Source organism: Micrasema longulum, unplaced genomic scaffold, assembly GCF_059751315.1.
Source record: "Micrasema longulum isolate JH-2025_06_02 unplaced genomic scaffold, ASM5975131v1 h1tg001257l, whole genome shotgun sequence".
NCBI lineage: Eukaryota > Metazoa > Arthropoda > Insecta > Trichoptera > Brachycentridae > Micrasema > Micrasema longulum.
In genome coordinates, this window is record NW_028278444.1 from 1 (window position 1) to 23,099 (window position 23,099).

At 33.0% G+C, this 23,099-nt stretch overlaps 1 protein-coding gene across 1 annotated transcript; it reads left to right on the plus strand.

Annotated features, from left to right (window-relative positions):
* Window positions 1-1,587: 1,587 nt before the first annotated feature.
* On the plus strand, window positions 1,588-11,911 carry LOC148276228 (uncharacterized). The gene is made up of 7 exons (XM_088234547.1): window positions 1,588-1,802; window positions 1,924-2,059; window positions 3,738-3,842; window positions 5,994-6,531; window positions 7,493-7,584; window positions 7,788-7,876; window positions 11,134-11,911. The coding sequence occupies exons 1-7, from the start codon at window positions 1,668-1,670 to the stop codon at window positions 11,437-11,439; spliced, it is 1,401 nt and encodes a 466-aa protein (XP_088090673.1). The 5' UTR covers window positions 1,588-1,667; the 3' UTR covers window positions 11,440-11,911.
* The last annotated feature ends 11,188 nt before the right edge of the window (window positions 11,912-23,099 follow it).

Consider the following 23,099-nt stretch of genomic DNA (forward strand, 5'->3'; position numbering starts at 1 on the left):
TGTCAGAACAAGACAATCATAAATAAATCGCAGCGGGGGTTGAATTTTTCACTTTTCCCAGGCGTCTACAATCAAACGAGAAACGTATGTCTTACTTACCGCTTTCCGTGCACTTTTAATATTACGAAAATTTTTCCTTCATAACTTATAACCGGCACTCGTAATGAATAAAATAATATCAAAGCAAAACGGAGCGGCACGCATCGCGAAGCGTCGGCGCCATTTTGCACATTTTTTGACGAACGAGACGCCGAATTTTACGATGCCTCGAAATATGACACGGCAATATAAGCCTTGTGCAAATATATTTAAGGGCTATATTGCCAAGCAAATATAGGCGTCTTTCGTGTTGCTTGTATGAAAAAATATTTATTGGTGCGTAGGTAAGTTATTAATACGGCATAAATAAATTATTTATAATCATTTTTACGTGCATACGTGTATAAAAACTTTTTTCCACGATATCCGATTCCGAAATTTGAGTGTTCAAAATTTATGGACGGAAATAACTACTAGGAATTATCATATTCTACGAATACCCACAAAAATATGTGAAGTGGATTTAGAAAAATAATCATCAATATAGATGTGATGAAATGTTTTCAAACATAATTTTTTTATTATGTTTCCACAAAAACGCAACACGTTTGGCCTTGAAAATTCTGACACCAAAATTCTTGATGATGATCTATTTAAATTCAATCCAAACGGTAAAACGTGACGTATAAGGGACTAGGCCAATGTAATGAACCGTTTTCACAGGAATTTAAAATATTTTTTAAGCTACTAAGTTATATGAAAAAATTATTTACTCGACAATATTTATAGACCCTTATTGCTTTAAATTTTTTTTAAAAACGTGGAATATCTGTATTTTCATTTTTGATTAATAAATCGACGTTCAATGTATTTGATATAGAATTATTTTTTCACAATGTAATTGTTTTAATGTAGCACCCCTTAGTCATTTGTTTATAGAAAATAAATGCGTAATTTATTTTTTACAATTAGTAAACGAGGTTATATTTACCACAAAACTAATTTCATTAAAAACTGACGATTATCATGAAAATGGTCAAAATTCTTATACTTTTTTGAACAACTATTTTCATTAATTCGTTGAACTTTCTTTTTCCATTCTTCCTCTTACAAAACTTAGTTTAGTTTTTTTAAAAGAAATGTAGTTTGATAGATAAAGTAAGTTAGTAAATTGCGGATCATAATATTATTATTAATTTTTACCATGTGCTTCTAAGTACTAAAAAAATAATATTAATAGTTTATTTTTTCGTAAATATTTTCGTTCTTCCCAAACTACAACCCGATTAACTTTGTCGTTTAAAAAATAGAACACGAAAGTGTAATAGGCTCATATACATTTCACCTAATATTGTGTCTAAAATGATGTTTCCAGTGTTATGTTTTTCTTGCCGTAATTATTAAAAAAATGTTCCTTTGTTATACTAGTTTAAAAGTATCATATTCATATTGTAAGGGAAATTGTAGAAAAAAACATTCTAACCTAGACGACCGAGAGTAGAAACTAATACCATAGACGGTGCTTATTTTTTCCTGCGAATCTTTGTCAGATGTCAGATGAAAATATTTATGGTAAACGTCACCTGCGTTTTGTTTACCTTTTTTGGTATTCATAAAACACTTGCAAAATGGAAAATTCAGAAGAAATATGCAGAATATGTTTGAATTCTGACGCTTTAATATCACTGTTAGGTTATGATACGTGCAAGGAAAATATTAAAACCAAATTACACTATAAATTCTTTTCGTGCACCTCAGTTTACGTAAGTTATACTTCGCTTTGAGAGAACTGAATTTTCTTGAAATTTACCTAAAAACTTGGATATATTAATTTTATGAATTAAACATCATATCATATCGCTTATCTTTTCGTTGATTTTCCAGACTTCGTCCGACGATTTGCTTCCAAAAAAGATATGTGATATTTGCGCATCAGAACTCGATAAAGCCCAGCAGTTGAGGGATCTTGCACAAAAAAGTGATAATATATTGCGGAAGAAATACGGATTACATACAATAGGTAAAAGTTTCATCATTTCCCTTTCCGCACCGAGTGGTGCATAGGGAATTGTATTTGTAAATCAAATGCTGCGTATTTTGATCATCTGTTACATAAATGTAAGGTGGTCAGTCCTACGCTTCAGGTGCCAGTCCAGGACCAATTTAATATCTTGGTTCAAACAACCCTTTAAATCGGTATTTCGTGTTCTTCCTGCCAGGAATTGAACCCAGGACCTCAAGAAGAGTAATGATTTTGATAAAAATCTTAATAAAATTCTTTGATTAATAATTTTGATAAAATTATAAATAAAGTTATCATTTAAACTTCTTGGTTTAGTTTTACTTTTTTATTATATTGACCAACGAGCGCTGTATCGTCTTAATGGTACTGGAACTTGGCAGTCTTGTTAATCGAAATGTAGAAAAATACTTTGAATAAACTTAACTTTATTTCACTCACAAATTTAAAATTACAACAGTAACAAACAGGGCCTAGATGTTGACTGCGAAGATAAAGCATATGAAAGAAGAAGAAACGAGGTCCGTATGCACAGACAGAGTAATACGGCGTTCTATCCTTTCTGCCTACCCCTGCAGGGGAACGGCCGACACATTGTGTAAAGTGGCCACTTAAACCAGCCAATGACGGTTCATAAGCCCTGTGGATGCCTAGACTTCTATATTGCCTTCTCTAAAGTGTTCTTCATCTCTGTTGTATTATGTTAATACTAACAACCTGGGGGGTAGAATCCAGTGGTAGTGGTTTTTGTAGACAAGGACTGGATTCAACCCCTGGGGGGTTGAATCCAGTCCTTGTCTACAAAAATTTGGACAAACTCAAAACATTGTATTATATTTTATTTTGTTATGCATTTTTGTTTCTTTTTAATATTCAGTTCAGTGCTAAATAAATCGGCATTTATTGTGAAGCATCGTATTATTATGAACAGCTTGCAAATCAGTAAGAAGGTATAAAATATACAAATAAGCAGAATTAAAGTAAAATCAAGTATAAATTATATTGTTTTGTATACTTGCCAAACATAAGAGCCAGACTCTTTTTTAGCTAATTCAACCTTAAGTGTAATATTTTTTATTTTATGTATTGTTTTTATGCTAATAAAAAGTTACATAAATTTGAAAATCATTTTTTAAAAATAAAAATACATGTTTTCATAGCTACGTCCTTATTATACTTTAGAAAGTCGTATATCAAAACAATGCGATTAAAAAATATATATATTTGATACGAAAAGCAATCTTAATTATTATTCACTAGTAATAACAGCAGTCTGAAAAGGTGTTGATGCTTGCATGGGTAACTTATTTATATTTAATGCGGTCTTCAGCAATTTTTAACATCTTTGACCCATAAGTATTTTTTTTTTTGCAAAAAAGAAATATTTGCGTTCTTATGATTTACCCAAATAATTAATTTTGAGGGCCATTTTCAACGAGTTGTAAATAACTCACTATTAAAAAATGGGAATCAAGTTGGGGTAGAGTAGGATTCGAACCACTGACCTTTGGTCCGTGAGTCCGAGACACTAGCACAGGACCACAACCCGATTCGAGTATTTGCCCGGTATTTTGTATAATAATTTGATTAAAATTTAATTGCCTTCAAAATATTAAATAAGCAAAATACAGTGTTTTAAACTCTGCAGCGGAGCTATCTAAAAATTACAAAATTTCAGATTACAAAAATGCAGAATGCCATTTTGAACCTTGGATGAAAGACAGTCAAAACCAATTTATAGAAGATGAATGCTGTAATGAAACTGATATATTGTCTATTGAAGGTTAGTAATCAATATTATTAAATATAAAGCTTTAAACAGGACAGAATCGGTAACGAGATGAGACATTACAAGGTACAAAGACAACAAAATTAAATAATTAAACTAGCATACAACTTACCCTACCTGGCCCTTTCGACTGAACTGTATAAAAAAAAACACACCTGTTTGACAATTCGTCCGCTCTTCAAGCATTAGATTTTCCTATAGTCCAATGGTCATTTTTATTGTTACATATTTATTTATTTTATTTAATTAACATAAACGGCAAATCTGCCTTTTACAAACATTTATAATACTAACATATTTGGCTTAATATTTTTTTTATTCAAAACATAAATTTCCTTATACCCAAGATTTATAAAAAAAATCAAACCTAAAAATTACACAAGATTTATATTTAAAAATAACCTAAAAATTATACAGCATATTCAGTAGAAAGCTTAAATAATAAAACATTCTACAGTAATACAACAAGAAAATCATAAGTAATAATTTATATATTTTTTTAAAAACTGGCTTATATATATATATAGTTGGATAATTTATATAGCGCCATTTTTGTGAAAATTACCTCAAGGGCGCTGTACAATTAATAAATATCCCAGTACGTCTTGCAGCTACAGAGCGCATGGACGGTTGGGATTCTAGTTCCTCGTTTTCAATTAAGATCAATCAAAAATTATAACAGATAGGAGCTAGATTACAGAGCGCATAGACAGTTAGTAATTTAGCCCCCATTTACACATTTTAAAAATTGACAAATAAATTTAGTGTATTAATGATACAAAAAAAAAAATAATAATATGAATAATAAAAAGGAGTAAGATTACAACACGTCTTGCAGCTACTATGCGCATAGACGATTGGAATTCTAGACCCCATTTTCAAAATTTAGGTATTTTAAAAACACAAAAAAAAATAATTAAATAATTTATGTAGGTAACCTTAAAAACACGAAAATTTTTTATTTTTATTTTATGTAGGTAACCTTAAAAACACGAAAAAATTTTTTTAATAATTTTATGTAGGTAACCTTAAAAACACGAAATTTTTTAAAAAATAATTTTATGTAGGTAACCTTAAAAACACGAAAATTTTTTTTTTATAATTTTATGTAGGTAACCTTAAAAACACGAAAAAAAAATTTTATAATTTTATGTAGGTAACCTTAAAAACACGAAAATTTTTTTTTTATAATTTTATGTAGGTAACCTTAAAAACACGAAAAAAAATTTTTTATAATTTTATGTAGGTAACCTTAAAAACACGAAATTTTTTTTTATAATTTTATGTAGGTAACCTTAAAAACACGAAAAAAAAAATTTTATAATTTTATGTAGGTAACCTTAAAAACACGAAAAATTTTTTTTTAATAATTTAATGTATGTAACCTTAAAAACACGAAAAAAAAAATTTTTATACGCATAATTTTATAACATACATACGCATGCATTTTATGCATAAAACTATTCGAATGAACACCCGGGCTGAAAAGGTTAAGTTTTCCAAAAAACCCATGTTCTATTATCTGTTATTTTATTATGTAATATTTTATTTATAAACTAGCGGACCCGACAGACGTTGTTCTGCCCGAACGTTGGCTTGCCTGCTATTATCTTGGAAAAATACTTTTCATCTAGGTACTTGTTTGTGATTAAATTCCAAAACTAAAAATAGTTGATTTTCAAAAAGTATTGAATTTAAGTAGGTACTGGTTTAGGGTTGAATTCCAAAACATAATATTATTTTTTTTAATCTGGCATTCTTTTTGCAAACATCAAACTCGGGTCGTCTCACCAACAAAGGGGTGTACTTATGTAGGAATACGATTTTTAAAAATGTATTGAATTTAATATTATTTTGGTGTCACCAAAAATCCAACCCTGGTAGATCGATGAATAAAACATTTATGCTCCTAACTTCTTTTTTACATATTAGATTGAAAATTTTAATATCTACGAACACGCACAGCGCGAAGATCTATATTTCTCTGAAAACCGCACGTAAATCGGTTAAGCCGTTTAGGAGGAGTATGGTGACATCACACGTACAGAGGAATATTATATTTAAAGATAACTTTGCTCGTTGGCCTTTCTGAATAAAAAAATAAGTAAATTCTAATTTAATATGTTGATATTAAAATTGTTTCAGAACCAGATTATAAAGCTGAAGATTTAATCGCAATCAAAGATGAGCCTGGCATTGAAATACCATTTACAAAAACATATAAGAAGAAAAAAAAACATATCAAAAACTTGTTGGAAACGTGTTTAGATTCTGAAATAAAAAAAGAGCGATTGAAACTACCGAGACGCGCCAAAATTAAGAAACTAAAGACTGAAAAAATTATCACAAATTTAAATCTGTCAGTAGATAAGTCAAACGTTAAAATAGAAAACGATAATGAAAACGAATGGGTCGATGCTAACGATAATGAAAACGAAGGCGATGAATTAAACGAAGCAATTGACGATTGTGTGGAATTCAAAGAAGAACCGTCGAATTGTGATGATGAAGTTATGTTGATAGAATATGGCGCGGAGAAACTACTTATGAAAAAGCTCGATAAAAGATTGGGTAATTTAAACGCCAGGAAAAGGCAAACTTATGATTGTACACTGTGTAACGAGGTTTATAGGCACAGAAGTTTGTTCCAAAAACACATGAGAGTAAAACATCAAATCACAAAGTAAGTATTTTTCGAAATTTTGTCTTTCCACGGCAAAGACAAGTCCACTGTTCGGATGATTACACAGACGTCTCAAAATTACTAGTTTTAAGACAGCGAGAAAAGAAATATTGAAATCGTCCACTAAAATCTAATATGATTAAACAATATTTTGAGGGGTTGATTTTTTTCCGAAACATTTTTAAGCATGAAAATAATTTGAAGTGAAAAATGCCGAACGCTGTCAATCCATATGGATGTTTCTAACTTAATTTTTTCACAGATTTATTGTCAATATTTTGAGTTTGTCCAAATTTTTGAAGACAAGGACTGAATTCAACTCCATCGGGAGCTGTTAATATCAACATATTACAACAGAGATGAAGAACATTTTAGAGAAGGTAATATAGAAGTCTAGGCATCTACAGGGCTTACGACCTGTCATTGGTACCTGTCAACTGGTATTATTGACAACCCTGAAACTATGCGGAGCATTAGCTTTTATGTTCCGGATAATTACCTTAGACAGCGTCAGCATAGACTGTTTCACATTCCAATAAACAAAACCAACCTGCCAATGGTTATGCCCGTTGGAAGGGCTATCTCTATGTTGAAAAATATTACTTAAGACATTGACATTTTTCACGCCTCTGAGGGAGTTTTTCGTTATAAGATTCTCTTAATTTTTTAACACATTATCCTTTGGATATTATGTATAATTATGTGTTATTTTTATATACCTAATTTTTTCTGTATGTATGAATTAAGATATTCCATTTTGTAATGTACAAATATATGAATAATTAAATTGGAATTTGCTGGTTTTAGTGGCCACTTTACACACTGTGTAACATTCACTATTCTGCCTATATTTGAACATCTATATTCCTCCGATTCTCGAAATCCAATAAACGTGTTTTATTTTGGATATATTACCAAATTTAAATGGCAATTATTTTACTTATTTTAAAAATATTTTCAGGTTTGCCCGAGCAAAGGAATTTATGTGCGACGTATGTGGTAACACTTTTTACGACCCGTACGGATTACGCATGCACAAAAGATCTCACACAGGTATATAAAAACATGCCACCTTCTATTGTGATGTGTTTTAATATTGAAGAATTCACTTCCCTCTTTTCTCCATCCAAGTGTGCATTTTGTTTAAAAATTCAGTGCCCTATGCGTGGATAGGGAAATAAAAATAATATTGGTTTTAATGATAAGTCATTTTTTTTCTATTATAATAATAATTTTACTGTTTTTATTTTATATAGGTGATCGGCCATTTACATGCAATGTTTGTGGACAGGGCTTCACACAACAGAGTAATATGGAGAGACACATATCCGCGAGGCACAGAAAGGTTAGAATTTATTTACATTTCAAGTTAGAATACAGCTCAATTATTATGAACTTTTGTACTATTAATTATTATTGTTATTATTATTAATAATAATATACTAGCAGCTATTAAGCCGATGTGTGTATATCAAGTGTACATGGTTTTTAAATTGATGTGTGCATCTAGGCGGTTTTTGAACACATTAACTGAACTAGCACCAATTTCAATTCAATTCAATTCAATTTATTTATTTTAAATATAACATATACATTACAAAAATATATTCAATACGTACATATTATAAAAAAGGAAAAAAAATACACGAAAGAGACTCATGTCAAAGGAGTCGAAGAATCCTGCTCCGGAAAACCCCTTCGGATACATGGAACAGATCAATATCCAGAGCGATGTTGTTCAACATAGCGGTAGCTCTTCCAACAGGCATAACCATAGGCAGGTTGGTCCTGAATATCGGAATATGAAACAATCTATGCTGACGCTGTCTTAGGTAATTATCAGGAACATACAAACCAATGCTCATCATAATTTCAGAATTATCGATCATACCGCGCAACAATCGATAAAAATGTGTGGTCAAATACACATTCCTTCTAGTCTCTAAACTGTTGTAGCCAAGCATACCCTGGAGAAACTCGGTCGGGTAGAGCCAAGGATAATACCCGCACTCTCTCATGTAGAGATATCTCAGAAACTTCTTTTGGATTTTCTCTATCATAAGAGAGTACTTCAGTTCATGTGGCCCCCAAATCATCGAGCCACTCTCGAGTCTACTTCGCACCAAGGAGTTGTAAAGAGTTCTCAGTACGCGGGTATTTTCGAAAACCCTGGCAGTACGCAGAACAAATCCTAACATCTTCAATGCATCACCACTGATTGTCACTTTCTCGGGAAGGCCATTCCATTTCTCCACGACTCGGTTAGTCAGGAAGTTCTTCCCGGGGTCAGATGAGAAGGAGGCAGTGTTGAGTTTCAATGAATGACCTCTGAGATGGCGGTTTTCATTCGTAGTGAACATTGATTTCAACTTGGGTACATTATATCGCTCAGTAGATTTTGAATGTTTTAATCGAGTCACCACGCTGCCTCCGCTCTTCCAGTGAACTTAAGCCACGCTCCCGTAAGCGGTCTTCATATGATTTATTTCTTAGAGAAACTACCATTTTAATTGCTCTTCTCTGGACTAACGTAACATATGGACGAACATATGTTTTATAAATTTTGAGGTGATGTATAATGTATTTCTGTACCTTAAAGGATAAACTACGGAAGTCACATTTGAACTTTAGTTCAGGAAAGCGATTTTCCTATCTATATTTGAAACTATAACTTTTTTAATAAATGCAATCATTAGGTTCTGTGAACGGTGAATTTTATATTTTTATTCATACTTGGCCATAGTTAGTCTTACCTCAGTGGCGAACGGTGACTTTTTTTATAGGTAAGCTTTAATTTTTTTCACAATTTGTACCTGCATGTACATACATACATATAAGTAATCTCACAAATGAGTGGAGGCGTATAAAAAAAAAGTATATACAGGTACACGGATTCTTTTCCTATGGTTTTGTGTAAAAACAACTTCATCTCTCCAGCTCCAGTTTCACCTGCTGGCAACAGAAGACGCAATACCTACTTATTTTTAGTAAAAATAATTATAACCAATAACCCAACAAATAAACAACAATTAATAACTTTGCGAAATATGCAGGTATATTCTCCATTATTTTAATACAGTACATGTATGCAAAAGTTTTGAAAAATTAAATTTGTTAAAAAATGGATAATAAAATAAGTATATTCAAAATTCCTTTTTGTTTATCACCGTATATTTTTTTGTAATTTACATTTTATACTGCAAATATTTACTAATTAAAAATAAAGTAAACATTTTATTGTAAGATGTCACTCCCATTATGGACACAAAAAATGTTTTTTTTCTTTTACGTAATATATATTTTTTTCAGAAAAACTTTTAAAAAAACAATAAGATTAGATTTAAATTAATTTATTTATGCCAAAATACATAAATTTAACTTTACATATTACATTACATAACATTACACAATAAAATTCATTAGAAATATTCGCAATAATATTGCAACAAAAATGTCACCGTCGTGACCGCCGCGCCGAGTTGTCAGCTTCGTTTTCTTCTAAACTGAGAATGAATAATGCAAGAAATTGACGACACCGAGCGAGGCGCCACTAGCTAAAACGCGCGGACTAAAAAACTGGCGTCATATGTCAACAGAATACTATCAAACAAAAATGGTCTTTAAGAAAAAATGCTCGAAATGCTACTCTCCAAATAGAGAAGCTTTAAATAATATCTGTAATCTGCGAGTGAACTCAGCAAGGAATATAAACGTACTGGGTTTTCGAGTGTTAAAATACAGTATACATTTTGTATTGAAAAATATGCTGCAATAATCTGAACCGGGCAATGCGCTGGGTGCGCATTTAGAAGCTTATATTTATTTTTTGAGGAAGATATGAACAGTGAAGTTAATTTATAATAAATATAGATTATTTTATTTATTCTTCTATAATTAAAACTACTATAAAACATTATTATTGGTAGTAAAATATAATGGTAAGCTGCGAATAATCAATTATATGGACAGTTCGCCCCTGTCTTACCTTCATGTTACAAAAATGATCAAGATACACTGCGATTGGTATACCAATGCAGCGCCCTATGCACCATTAGGTGCGGAAAGGGAATGATGATGATGATGATGAAATATGTTACGTATGTACTTACTATAAAGTATGATTTTAAGATTGAGAACGTAAGAAAGTACTCTAAATAATATATTATTTTTTATATCTAAAAATTGAATTTTGTAACTTTGCCTTTTTTCTAAACGGGAGTCCGATTTTTACCTTTTTTCTGGTATTGTGATCATGTTCATGTTGATATTGATTTTTTTTTCTCCTAAATTCCGTGTTTTTTTAAAAAATTAATAGTCAATACACAAATATCATCGTATTGTAAAATATTCTTTACCTACACATTAGTCATTTCCTAAAAAGAGACACAGTTTTGATGGCCTATAGCCAGCATTTTACGAAAACTTAATTGGTCTTTTTATATTTAAAAATATATCTTTTGGTATAAAATATGAATGACTATGTTTTTCTAAATAAAATTAAATGTACAAATAAATACTAATATTTGTTAACATAACTTAAATTTTTTTACCACAATCTTAATACTCTGTAATGTATGTATAATGTTATGTATTGGATTTCAGGACAAACCATTTCAATGCGAACAGTGTTCCAAGCGATTCGGTTACGCGTCTACCCTGCGTGAACACATGCGAGCTCATAAAGGGGAGCAGCAACACCTGTGCAACATTTGCTTGCGTCTCTTCTCCCGTAGGTACGCCCTGATGCGCCATCGTCTCACTCACACGCAAGCCCGACCCTACGCGTGCAAGTACTGCGAGCGCACGTACACGCAAAGTAACGATCTGAAGGCGCATGTCAAAAGATTACATACAGATGCAACGACGGAGAAATTGAATGACTATTGTGTCAAACAATTGACAGAGTAAAAAAATTTATGAAAAACTGGTCACATATTGTTAATGAGTGTTTTTTTCAATATAGTCTCACTGTGAAACTTGACTGCTGTTTTGTGTGGAGTGTTGTTTGCCATTTCACCATGAAAAGATTACTGTAGTATTCGGGCCATAAGATGCACGTTTTTGCTCTGAAAATTCAACCAAAAATTGGGATGCATCTTATGGTCTGATGCGTCTTATGATCTGATGCGTCTTTTGGTCCGATGCATCTTATCATCTGCAAAATACGGTAATACCTGAGCTGCGTTTATAAATAAGGAAGTTCATTGTTAGGGAAAATTGGATGTAAAAAATTGGCCCGAACACCCGAGTTGAGATGTGAAAAGGCCATGAAAAAACGAAGAAGAAGGATGTAAAAAATGTTTTCTTGCGTGCAGTAAAAATAAGATCCTTAAATTGTACTGCATAGTTTCTTGAGAATGTATTAAAAAAATAATAAAAATGATTTTAATAAAAATAAACTGCTTCAACTTCAATCAACCTATGGTAGTGTTGTGATAGATTTCCGGTTTACATGGAGCCAGTTCACCAATCAGCAGAACTCACCGAAGAGAAGTTGTGACATCACAGGCAGTGGTTGCGCGAGTGGTTGGTGGGATTGAGTGGTTTGTGGCTGGATGGACCGCCGGTGGACGAAGGTCCACCTATCCTACCCACCCTGTGATCTCCCAACTTTCAATGTTTGTTATTCTCCTCGTTTCTATGGCCATGGGTAGCTACGGTTGCTATGGGAACAATTTTTTATATCCATAGCAACCAACATCAACAAACACACTTTTTTTTTTGGGCTTAATAACTTCTGCCAATTACCGCATGCATATAATTTTATCTGCCCGCATCTGCTCGTCCTATAATCATCTGCCCGCATCTGAACATCTTTACATCATCTGACCGCCTCTCCGCCACATTCATCTTTATATTTTACAAATAGTGAAAGTGCCGTGTTCACCAAAAAGGAACAAAACTACCAAGAAGCCAGGACTTGGAGATATCATCCGGATTCCTGTCCCTGATTCCCTTTCCTCTCTTCCTAAAGGTAGGATTTTTGTCTGCTAAAGTTTGTTTGGCCGCATACTGTTCTTTTCCGCATTTCTATCTCTGCGCAACACATTCTCTTATTTCCCCGCATATTTTAACACGGATCAATTGATTCGATCAAATAATATACACGCAAATTACAATCGCCACCCCAGGCAGAGTAATTACAAAACTTGAAAAAAGCCATAGTGTGATAATATAGATAATACGACACATAAAATTTAAACAATTTTTTTTATTCATATTTAAAGCATTAACTTTGTGGTCAAACATTATACTAAATGTTATTAAATATTTGTATATAACACTAAGCGACTTTTATAAATTTTTCCGAATTGCAAATCACCTAATCAATTTTAATCATGACTTTAAAAAAGATACAGGAGTCAAAATCTTACACACAAATAATAAAGGGTTTATTTAATTTATTTGACACTTTATATACATATAAGGGCGAGCATATTGCCTTATTTCTTCCTACCTAAACCGTTCAGTTTGAGAAAATTATAAATACATGGACATATTGAATCTTACAATTTTATACAAAAATTAAAAACAAATATTAACAAAATAAAAATATATAATAAAAAAAAATACACCATACTATGAAGAGAGGAGAGGGGATGGAAAGGAAATAAGAAGGATAAAGGAACATTTTAAATATTTAGATAGTGACATTTCAATCTTGACTTAAATGTAAATAAAGAAGGGCGTCTCTAACATTAGTGGGTAGATTGTTCCACAATCGAGCGGCTACTACTGTGAAAGAGGAGGCAAGAAAATTAGAGCTATGACAGGGTATTAAAAGGGTTCTCTCTTTACTAGAACGAAGAGATAGTCCGTGTTGTGAAAGAGGTTGGATGAGCTCTCTCAGATAAACAGGCGAAGTGGGATTGTTTAAAATATTGTGAAGAAGTGATAGAATGTGAATGTTTTTTCTATGCCTGATACTGAGCCAGTGGTAGTTGCGTGCGATACTCGGTTATGTGGTCAAATTTGCGAAGATCAAAGATATAACTAATACAAATATTGTGCAATCGTTCTAACTTATCAAGTAATTCAGAGTTGGCATCTGGATAACATACATCTGCATAGTCAAGGAGTGGAAGAAGTAAGCTCTGGACTATCGTTTGCTTAGCATTAATTGGCAAAAAATTCTGTAATCTTTTAAGTGAGTGCAAACTGCTATAAAGTTTACGACTAACTTCGTTAACCTGATCGTGCCACCCTAAATGCTCATGAATGATAATACCTAAGTTTTTGACTGAAGTCATGAATGGAATTTCAGTATCTATTTTGAAAAGAGGAAGTGTGGAAAAATTCACTTTTGAATACATTTGTTTACTGCCAACAAGTACAATTTGGGTTTTTGTTGGATTTATGAGAAGTCCATGTTTTTTTCTCCATGAAGAGATATGCAAGGGTTAGTAATAAAAAAAACACAATTTTGAATTAAATCTATTTATTAAAATGAACCGGGCTGTGGTCTTGCGCTGGTGTAGCGGACTCTCAGATCAAAAAGTTATGTAGTTATTTATACATACGGTAAAAAAAATAGAACACTTAAGATTGAACTTGCCAAAAAAGAGTCTGGCTCTTGTGTTTGGCAAGTTTACAAAATAATACAAAAAATAAACAAAAAATACAAAACAAAATAATACAATAAATAAAAAAATTAAACAATTTTAAAAATTGAGAAAATTGAACACTAATAAATAAAAACACAAAATTTATATACACGGGCACATATTATACACAGGCACATATTATACACGCATCTTTATTTTCAAAATACTGTTAATGTTAATTATGTCAGGAATATTTTCTTTTTTAAAATTTTTTATTTGTTTATTTTTCCATACATATATTATTTACATAGAAATATAATTACAAAAATACACTTTAGAAAAATACATCTTAAAATTAAGCTATAACATAAATTGGAAAAAATGCCCACAAAGACTTTTTTAATTATTAAAAAGTTTATAGCATTTAAATGGTAAGATACTGATAAGAAAAATAAAAGAAAAACCATATTAACATATGCTGATATTACAAAAACATGATTTATTTGCACTATGCATTTAATTTATCCTTAAGTTTTCCGTAATTAGTTGATAAAATTTGCGTAAGGAAGCTAGATTACCAGACGTCTTGCGGCTACAGGGCACATTTAGTTGCTTTGGGCACATAGTCTGACGTTAAAATACTTTCAATCTCTCTCACTTCTTTATAATATTCTTCACAATCCTTGCGCTCCAAAATATATTGCTGTGAATTTCATTCACCTTTCTGATCATGGTCTTTCTCGGGAAAGAACACTTTCCATTCCTCGACTTAGCACATCATTTTTCAGCCATTCCTTTTCTGTTCAAGCCGCTAGACTTTGGAATGAGCTACATCTTCATATAAAAAATGCACCCTGGCCACCTTTAAAAAACGCCTGAAACATTATTTATTATGTATCCCTAGAATCCTGAACTCTTTGTATTTTACTGTTTATCTCTCATTCCAAACTCATTATTTAATTCCACATTCCCCACCCTTTAATATGTATAGCATAATGTACTTTTTTAAAGTAAATATGTGCAAGTCTTATCTCCCAATAAAAGAACAGCTGTTAGTTTAAAATTATTACCTTTTTTTTTTATTTTAACATATGTATGTATCTTTCAATATATATTTATGGTTTTTTAGTACAAAATTTTGACCAATCTCTTCTTTTGGCCAGTCTGTTTTTTGGTTGGCTGGAAGATATTGCTTTTGACAATAAGTCAGCCAAAGTACTTAAATTAAATAAAATACTATTGGAAAAAAAACTATTTCAAAAGTAAGACAGAGTAGTGATAGTTACGTGTGTAAAGCGATTGATTACAGGTCATACGCCCTGTAAATGCCTTGATTTTCACATCCCCAATAATACATAAGGTGGCGTAGCTGGACTAGATGTAGTTGTAAGAAAGTTAAATTCCAGCATCAATCTACAAAGGTTTGAACGTACAAAAAATATTTTAAAATTTTAGGTAAGCAAATCATGAATGCAAATATGTATTTTTTAAATTAATAATTAACACAGTATTGTTTATATTTTTCCATATCAAATAAATATGCGTAAAGGCACCAGTAATAACTGTAATAGCCATGCTTTTCGCAATAGTAGTTATTTTGACAGTTCGCCTGCACACAGAATGGCCGACCTGTCGTCACGAAATGGCCGCAACTCTCCGTAGTACTAGAAGCAATCGCAACATCTAATTTTTCACTCTTCCAATCATTCTGACAAGGATTATAACCAACCTCTGACCCATAATTATTTTTTCTCTCCAGAACAACGAGGTTAACATCGGGCTTTTTATTTAAATTATTCCTAGCCTCAAAATTATCATTTTTTTCTTCTCCAAACCTATCAAAAACACCTTCAAACGCCGTAGAACCTACAGTCGATTCAAAAGCGTATGACTCGGTCGATCCTGTAACATAAAAATCATTACGAATCGTGCTTAAATCGAAATCAGTCGTCAGAGTGGCGTCATCATAAATATCCGTCACACTTTCGTCAGACGCTTCAACTTCACTTAAAACGTTAAACAAAATTGTGCTCAGTTGACTACCGATCATAGAGGCCAATATCCCTTGCAGAGACTTGACAACACGTTCAGGTTTCCACGTTTTCTTCATCGATGTCCCTTGGATTTCATTACTAAATTTTCGCAGCTGCGTTTCATTTGACGTTTGTTTGAAATTTGATTTTGACGCATCTGCATCAAATTTTCGACTGTGCGTTTCATTGGACATCAATTTAAAATCTTTTTGTGTCGCATTGTAAAACTCCCGTAAGAGTGTGTCTAAGGAATCTTCCGTACCATCTTCCATATGTTTTTTCAATTTAAAACTAGCAACATCCCCAGTGACTCCTGTTCTTTCCGTTCCGGGCACGAATGCCATATCTTTAGTTCCCTCGTCATTTTCAGTAGATATAAGCACCAACAACTGAAATAAAAATAAAAATCTAAGTGGTCATTTGAATATTTTATTTATTAAAGATAATGTAAAAAATGTACACTGGGTGTCCCATGCCGAGGGTGACATTCAGTAGCGGCGTTGGGGTAGTGCGCGGTCGGGCGACCGCCTGTAGTCCTTACAATGTAACATGATTAGAATGACAGTTGTCAGAAAAAGTGACGACATAACTTTGTAGTAACGTCGAAGAAGTTATTTTTTTTGACACACGAAAAATCATTTGTATCTGGCGTGTTAATTTATTTTTTAATACAATGCTTGGAACATAAATCAACATTAATATATAAAATCAGCTTTAAAACTAAAATAAACCTAATTATTAACGACGTTCTTACAAGGTTGCATCATTTTGAAAAAACGTTAGAGATGGACGAATTGGTTGAATAAAAAAATAATTCATTTGGTGTTGTTCATGATAAAAGTATAAATGTCTCATTTTTTGGTGAATAATTGTGTTAAACACACTTAATAGGCTTGTTTTTGCGTTTTTTATATCAATTTTCGGAAACAGAGTTTCATGATATAACGATTTTACCAGCATGAAATAACTGGTAAAATCGATTTGATTAGTGATCAGTAATTTCCCATCACTAATGAAATTAGATTGATAGCTGTCATTCTAATCAAGCTATATTTTAATGACTATCGGGTGCCAGATATAAAGGGGCGCTGCAGGCGCCCCATTTTATCCTCTCGCTCATCGAGCGAGTCCAACTTACTCGTAAATTTCCTAAATCGAGCGACAAACTCGCTATAGTAGCAACACAATACATGTGCCAGCCAGGATTTGTAGACGGTACCACCTGTTTCATGTACCAATAAGTAAAACATCGTATGTTAAAAATGCCTTTTTTCGTAGGACTTTTTCAGTGTACAATACAAAATTTAAAAATATAGATTACACAAACATCACTCTATCAGATAAAAAATTTACACTAAAAGTGCATTATGTAACTTAGTAGACATTACAATAATAAATATGTACATCTTCCTTCCCCTCCTTATCCTCTATTCAAGCATTTTTGTCCTAATCCCGCCCAATTTACAGTAACTTAATGTTCTTAAAATAAATATTGAAAAATTATTTTATTATTGAGTACATGAAAATAACATTTTTATATGTATAAATTGTGTGTATTTATTTAATATGTAATATATTTTCTTTACTAACTTTGTATACTATGTGGAAATCTGTTATTAGTTCTGAGTTTATACACTATATCTGTTTGTTTACTATAAATATGTATGTAGAACTGTTGATTTCCCAAATAAAATAAAATAAAATAAAACACATAATGTCTCAAAACGCGTAGTGTCTGCTGTTCGTTTTACTGGGAATCCCCGACCATAGACAAAACACATGATCTATCTTTTTTTTACATTGAAGTTAGAAACTGAGTTGGCGATATTTTTGACGAATTGGGACGCTCAGTTCATTCAACGGATTTCATTATATTATTTTAAATAATCAGTTATTTCATTATAAACCTTGCCTTTTTTTCATATGGGTTTAAAGGGGTGAACGATAGGGGGCGCCGTAGAAATCCTGCCCTGGGGTGGTGGTGCTCAAACCGGCCTTGGTGACATTAAATATTATTTTGAAAAAAGCCTTATTAAACATAATGAAATCAAAATCTCAAATACATATAAAACACAATAAAACACATGAACAGTGTTTTGAATATCTTCAAATGTTTGTAGACAGACTGGATTTCCTCCCTAGGGATTTTATTTAGATCTAAGTTTGTAACAACAGAGAGGGAAAACATTTTAAGAAGGGAATATGGAAGCCTAGACATTTACAGGGTTTACGACCTGTCATTGGCTGGTTTAAGTGGCCACTTCGCACACTGTGTACCATTCACCATTCTGCCTATGTTCGAAACACCCACATTTCCTCAATTCTTCCATCCGTATCCGTTGATCGGCCGGCTCGAGTTCTTGTGTTAACTGAACTTTAAAAGCCTTAAGACCTGAGTCTTTATGCAAAATACGGTGTAACGTCGTTTGTGGAATGCCTAATTCCAAAGATCGACGAGGAATCGACAAACGCGGGTTTTCGTCGACACTACGGGCTACAGCAGCAATATTCTCAGTTGTTCTTGAGCTACGCACGCGGTTTCGATTCTTCACATCACTAACTTGTCCCAACAACTCAAATTTTTTCACCAGTTCCACCATTGCCGGCCCTAGAAGATGCTTCACGACGACCCAAAAGTGCTTTAGTTTTGCGAACGTGACTGCAAAATTTCCACCATTTTTGTAGTGAATTTTAACAACTTCAATGCGTTCCATTTTTAGTAATGGCGTAGTTTTTACTTGTCAAATGTCAAAAGATGACAGCTTCAAAAGTGACAGCTGCCTAAATTAGCGGGCTATCCAAAATTAAACCTCTTGTTGGAAAACCTGTATAAAGTACTACATTTTTGATCTACAACAAAGAATTAAGATTAGTCCGGAAGGAGCGCAGAATCACTTTTGAATACATCGGACTGCGTCCAATAATTCCCCCACTATGCCTCACTTTCTTCGCGCGCATTCGTGAAGTCGCCGGGTAATGTTGCTTGATGGGAAAAAAAATAATCATAACACAAATGTGAGGTAAAAAAAGCAATCTGTTAATTTCTCTAAAATTTTATTGTGCACGCGGAAACATTGATCGACACAGCAGAATAGATAAGTAAAGGGTTATTTAATAAGAGTAATTGAATTAATGAACTTTTAACTTAAAATATAAAAGAAATTTTATTTGACATAAAACGGATTTTTTTATATCATGTTAAATAATATTTGATGTTTTAAAGATAATGTCGTTCAAATGTCCCCCACGGTGTTGTTTAATCGGAGGTCTAATTTTCATTAGTTCTTTTATTAGATGAGCAAAGTAGGGTAAAAAAATTTACTACCCTGGCAACACTAACGAAATTTACATTTTGTTTCTTCGACAATCTGGCAGATGGAAAAATAATTCAATTTTTGAGTAATTCATTTGCTACTTAAACATTAGTTTGTTAATAACACATGAAATGTGATGCCATCCTGTTTCTTTAAGATCCTAGCAGTATTTCTACACTTTAAAAGGACACAACACGGCATAGTTAAATTCAAATCAGGAGTTGCGTACTGAGCAACTTCTACAAAGAAACTAATGGGGCAAAACGTAAACCTACTCATTTATGAGTAGTTTAGTCGCCTTCTGTTTGATGTGCGTATGCGGTTTCTGGACTATTCTTAATTCTATGGTTCCACCTTTGCCGGCCTAGAGGATGCTTCACGACGACCCAAAAGTGCTTTTGTTTTGCGAACTGTGACTGCAAAATTTCCACCATTTTTGTAGTGAATTTTAACAATTTCAATGCGTTGTTGAAGCGTGTATTGTTCCATTTTTAGTAATGGCGTAGTTTTTACTTGTCAAATGTCAAAAGATAACAGCTTCAAAAGTGACAGCTGCCTAAATTAGAGGGCTATCCAAAATGAAACCTCTTATTGGAAAGCCCTGTATTAAGTACTACATTTTTGATCTACATATATTTTTCAAAAAAACAATTTCCAAATATCACTTACCTGAATGTGAAAACAAATTTGGGTAATAAATTTCATTTCCCCTGTATTCTTCGATGCTAACTATAGATGTTCTGATGTGAAAATAAAATGAGAAATAAAATTATTGATAAATCTGCTGAGTTTTATTCCGATACTATTTTTCATCTTTTAGAGGCATAATCCATAAGCTTTGTTGTTCAAGGAAGATGAAATATGTACATTTTTAGAAGGGAATGAGGAAATTCAGTGGTTTTATGTAACGTATTTACTATCAGCGCTATGATTTTATAGCACCATAATTTGTGCTGTGCTGATCAAGAAATAGTACATTATTATTTGACAACCGGCGGATCGGAACATTTTTTTTTTCAAACAAACCATTATGCCGTTTCTCCGGTAGGCAGAGAGGATACAACGCCATATCACTATCTTTGTATATAGACCTCGCTTCCTCTACATTCATACATCTGTTGATGCCGCCCGTCAATTAATAAATGCGTTTGTAGTGTCTAGAGTCGATTATTGTAATGGTATCTATGCAGGTCTACCAATGAACAAAATGACTCGCCTACAATCTGTATTGAATGCTGCAGCGAGACTTATTTTCGGAATCTCTAAGTTCAGTCATATCACTCCACTACTTCGGGAACTACACTGGCTACGTTTTCCACAGAGGGTCGAATACAAACTCTGTTGGCTTATGTATAAGTCACTGCACAACTCGGCTCCGGAATATCTAAGGGAACTATGCATTCCAGATGAACTAGCTGACAGGCGTCTCACGCTTAGATCAGCTACGTCTACGGCGAGAGGAAAAGTTATTATCCCTCTACGCAAACAGCGCACTAAATTTGGTGAAAGCGCATTTGCGGTCGCAGGCCCTATGGCATGGAATGCTCTCCCAGCAGAGGTGCGAGGCTGTGGAAGTGAAGTGATGTTTCGGAAAAAAACTTAAAACCCACTTGTTCTCTAAATCATTTGAATAAATCCGTAGCACGTGACAACAAAATAAATTATTTTAATTAAATTACAAATTTAAAAGCTTCAATTAAATTAACTTAACAATAGAATCACCATGTAAAGCGCCCTTGAGGTATTTTATTACGAAAATGGCGCTTTATAAGTTATCCATAATTAATTAATTAATTAATCTTCTCATGCACGCAAACCGATTATTTCTACTCTTGATACATCTTCAAGTATTTGATGGACTTGATTGTGCCATGTCTTTTTCAGTCTTCCTCGTTTTCTGCATCCATCAACATTCGCATTGTAGATCCTTTTAGCCGTTCTTTCGCTGTCCATTCGCTCTGCATGTCCAAATCAACGCGGCACCCCTGTCTTGATCCTGTCGATAATGCATGTCTCAGCCTTACACAGTTCACATGTCTCGACATTTGTGCACCATACATCGTTTTACCACATATTTGCCCGAGGGATCGCATTTCAACAGCATTTAACCTACTTTCATTATTATTTTTCCAATTCCATACTTCGCTCCCATACATTAGAGTTGGCACTAGAACTCCATTGTGAACTGCTAGTTTTGCCTCCTGCGATGAACATTTGTTGGCCAAAGTAGATTTTTGTGCACCGTTCACCCTGTTCCCGGCACTCACCCTCCTTTTGATATCTTTTTTGGTCTTTCCATCCCTAGTAAACATACTTCCCAGGTATACAAATTCTTCTACCTCATTCAGAATATCTCCGTTTTCACTGATCTCACATTTAGTTATATTTTCATCCCTTTCAAAAACCATCACTTTGGATTTATCAACATTCATAAGCAAATGGCTTTTCTTGCATACATCGTAGACTTTTGTAACCAAAAATTAAGTAAAAGAATTTCAGAAAAATCCACTTATTTGAAATGTAAACCTTGTTTATAATAAGCAAGGTAAATAATAAAGCAACTCCCATATAAAAAAAAAAAAAAACTAGATGAGGATAGCGTCGCAGGCTCACGACGTTCGAACCCCGCTCTACCACAACCTGATTCCCATTTTCTGATTGTGAGCTACGAGCTCGTAGAAAAGGCTCCAAAAATAATTGGGTAAATCAAAACAACACAAATATTAAATTTTGATTCAAATAAATAAAAAGTAAAGTACTGACAATAGCAGATTGCACCTCATCGTTTCTGTTCTGGTACAAAAAAAACAATACTATTCGTCTTGTATCATAGTGTTAAATCGACAAAAAGTCCGATTTTTTCCGTACAAAAACTAAGTGACAATAGAAATTAAAATGTGTTTTTATGAACATCTTAATCAGCGATATTGTTGCATTGTTTCTGAAACAATTAAGAAAACGACGAATTAAAGAAACGCTTCCTTCTGTGGCTAACATAAAATATATATTTATAATATCAAAGCTTTACTGACGAGACAAAGTCTTATTGGGAATCGAACTCGACAATATTCAACAAACTTCCATAGTTGGAGCAATTTGTTTTCACAAAGGCCCTCTGGACGTCTCTATCGGCTATCTGGTGTTCATTGAGATTTAAGAAAGTCTTGTTGGGAATCGAACCGAAGAATTATCAACAAACATCCATAGTTGGAGCATATGGCTATCACAAACAGCCTGTAGACGTCTCTTTCGGCTATCTGCGGTTCATAGCAATTAAAACAAATTCTCGATGGGTATCGAACTCAACAATATTCAACAAACATCCATAGTTGAAGCATATGGCTTTCACAAACAGCCTCAAGACGTCTCTATCGGCTATCGGCTGTTCAATGCAATCAAAAAAAATATTTTTGGGAATCGAACCGAACAATCTTTAACAAAGATCCTAAATTGGATCATATGGCTTTTACAAACAGTCTCAAGACGTCTCTATCGGCTATCTGCTGTTCATTGCAATTATAAAATATCTTGTTGGGAATCAAACTCAACAATATTCGACCAACATCCATAGTTTGAACATATGGCTTTCACAAACAGCCTCGAGACGTCTCTATCGGCTATCTGCTGTCAATTGCTGTTAAACGATTTTAGAAAGTCATCACTTAATGTCGGCTTTG

Coding starts and splice junctions, on each gene's coding strand:
- LOC148276228 (XM_088234547.1), top strand. CDS start 1,668: ATGGAAAATTCAGAAGAAATATGCAGAATATGTTTGAATTCTGACGCT. Junction 2,060..3,737: donor ATACGGATTACATACAATAG/GTAAAAGTTTCA, acceptor ACAAAATTTCAG/ATTACAAAAATGCAGAATGC. Junction 7,877..11,133: donor TATCCGCGAGGCACAGAAAG/GTTAGAATTTAT, acceptor ATTGGATTTCAG/GACAAACCATTTCAATGCGA.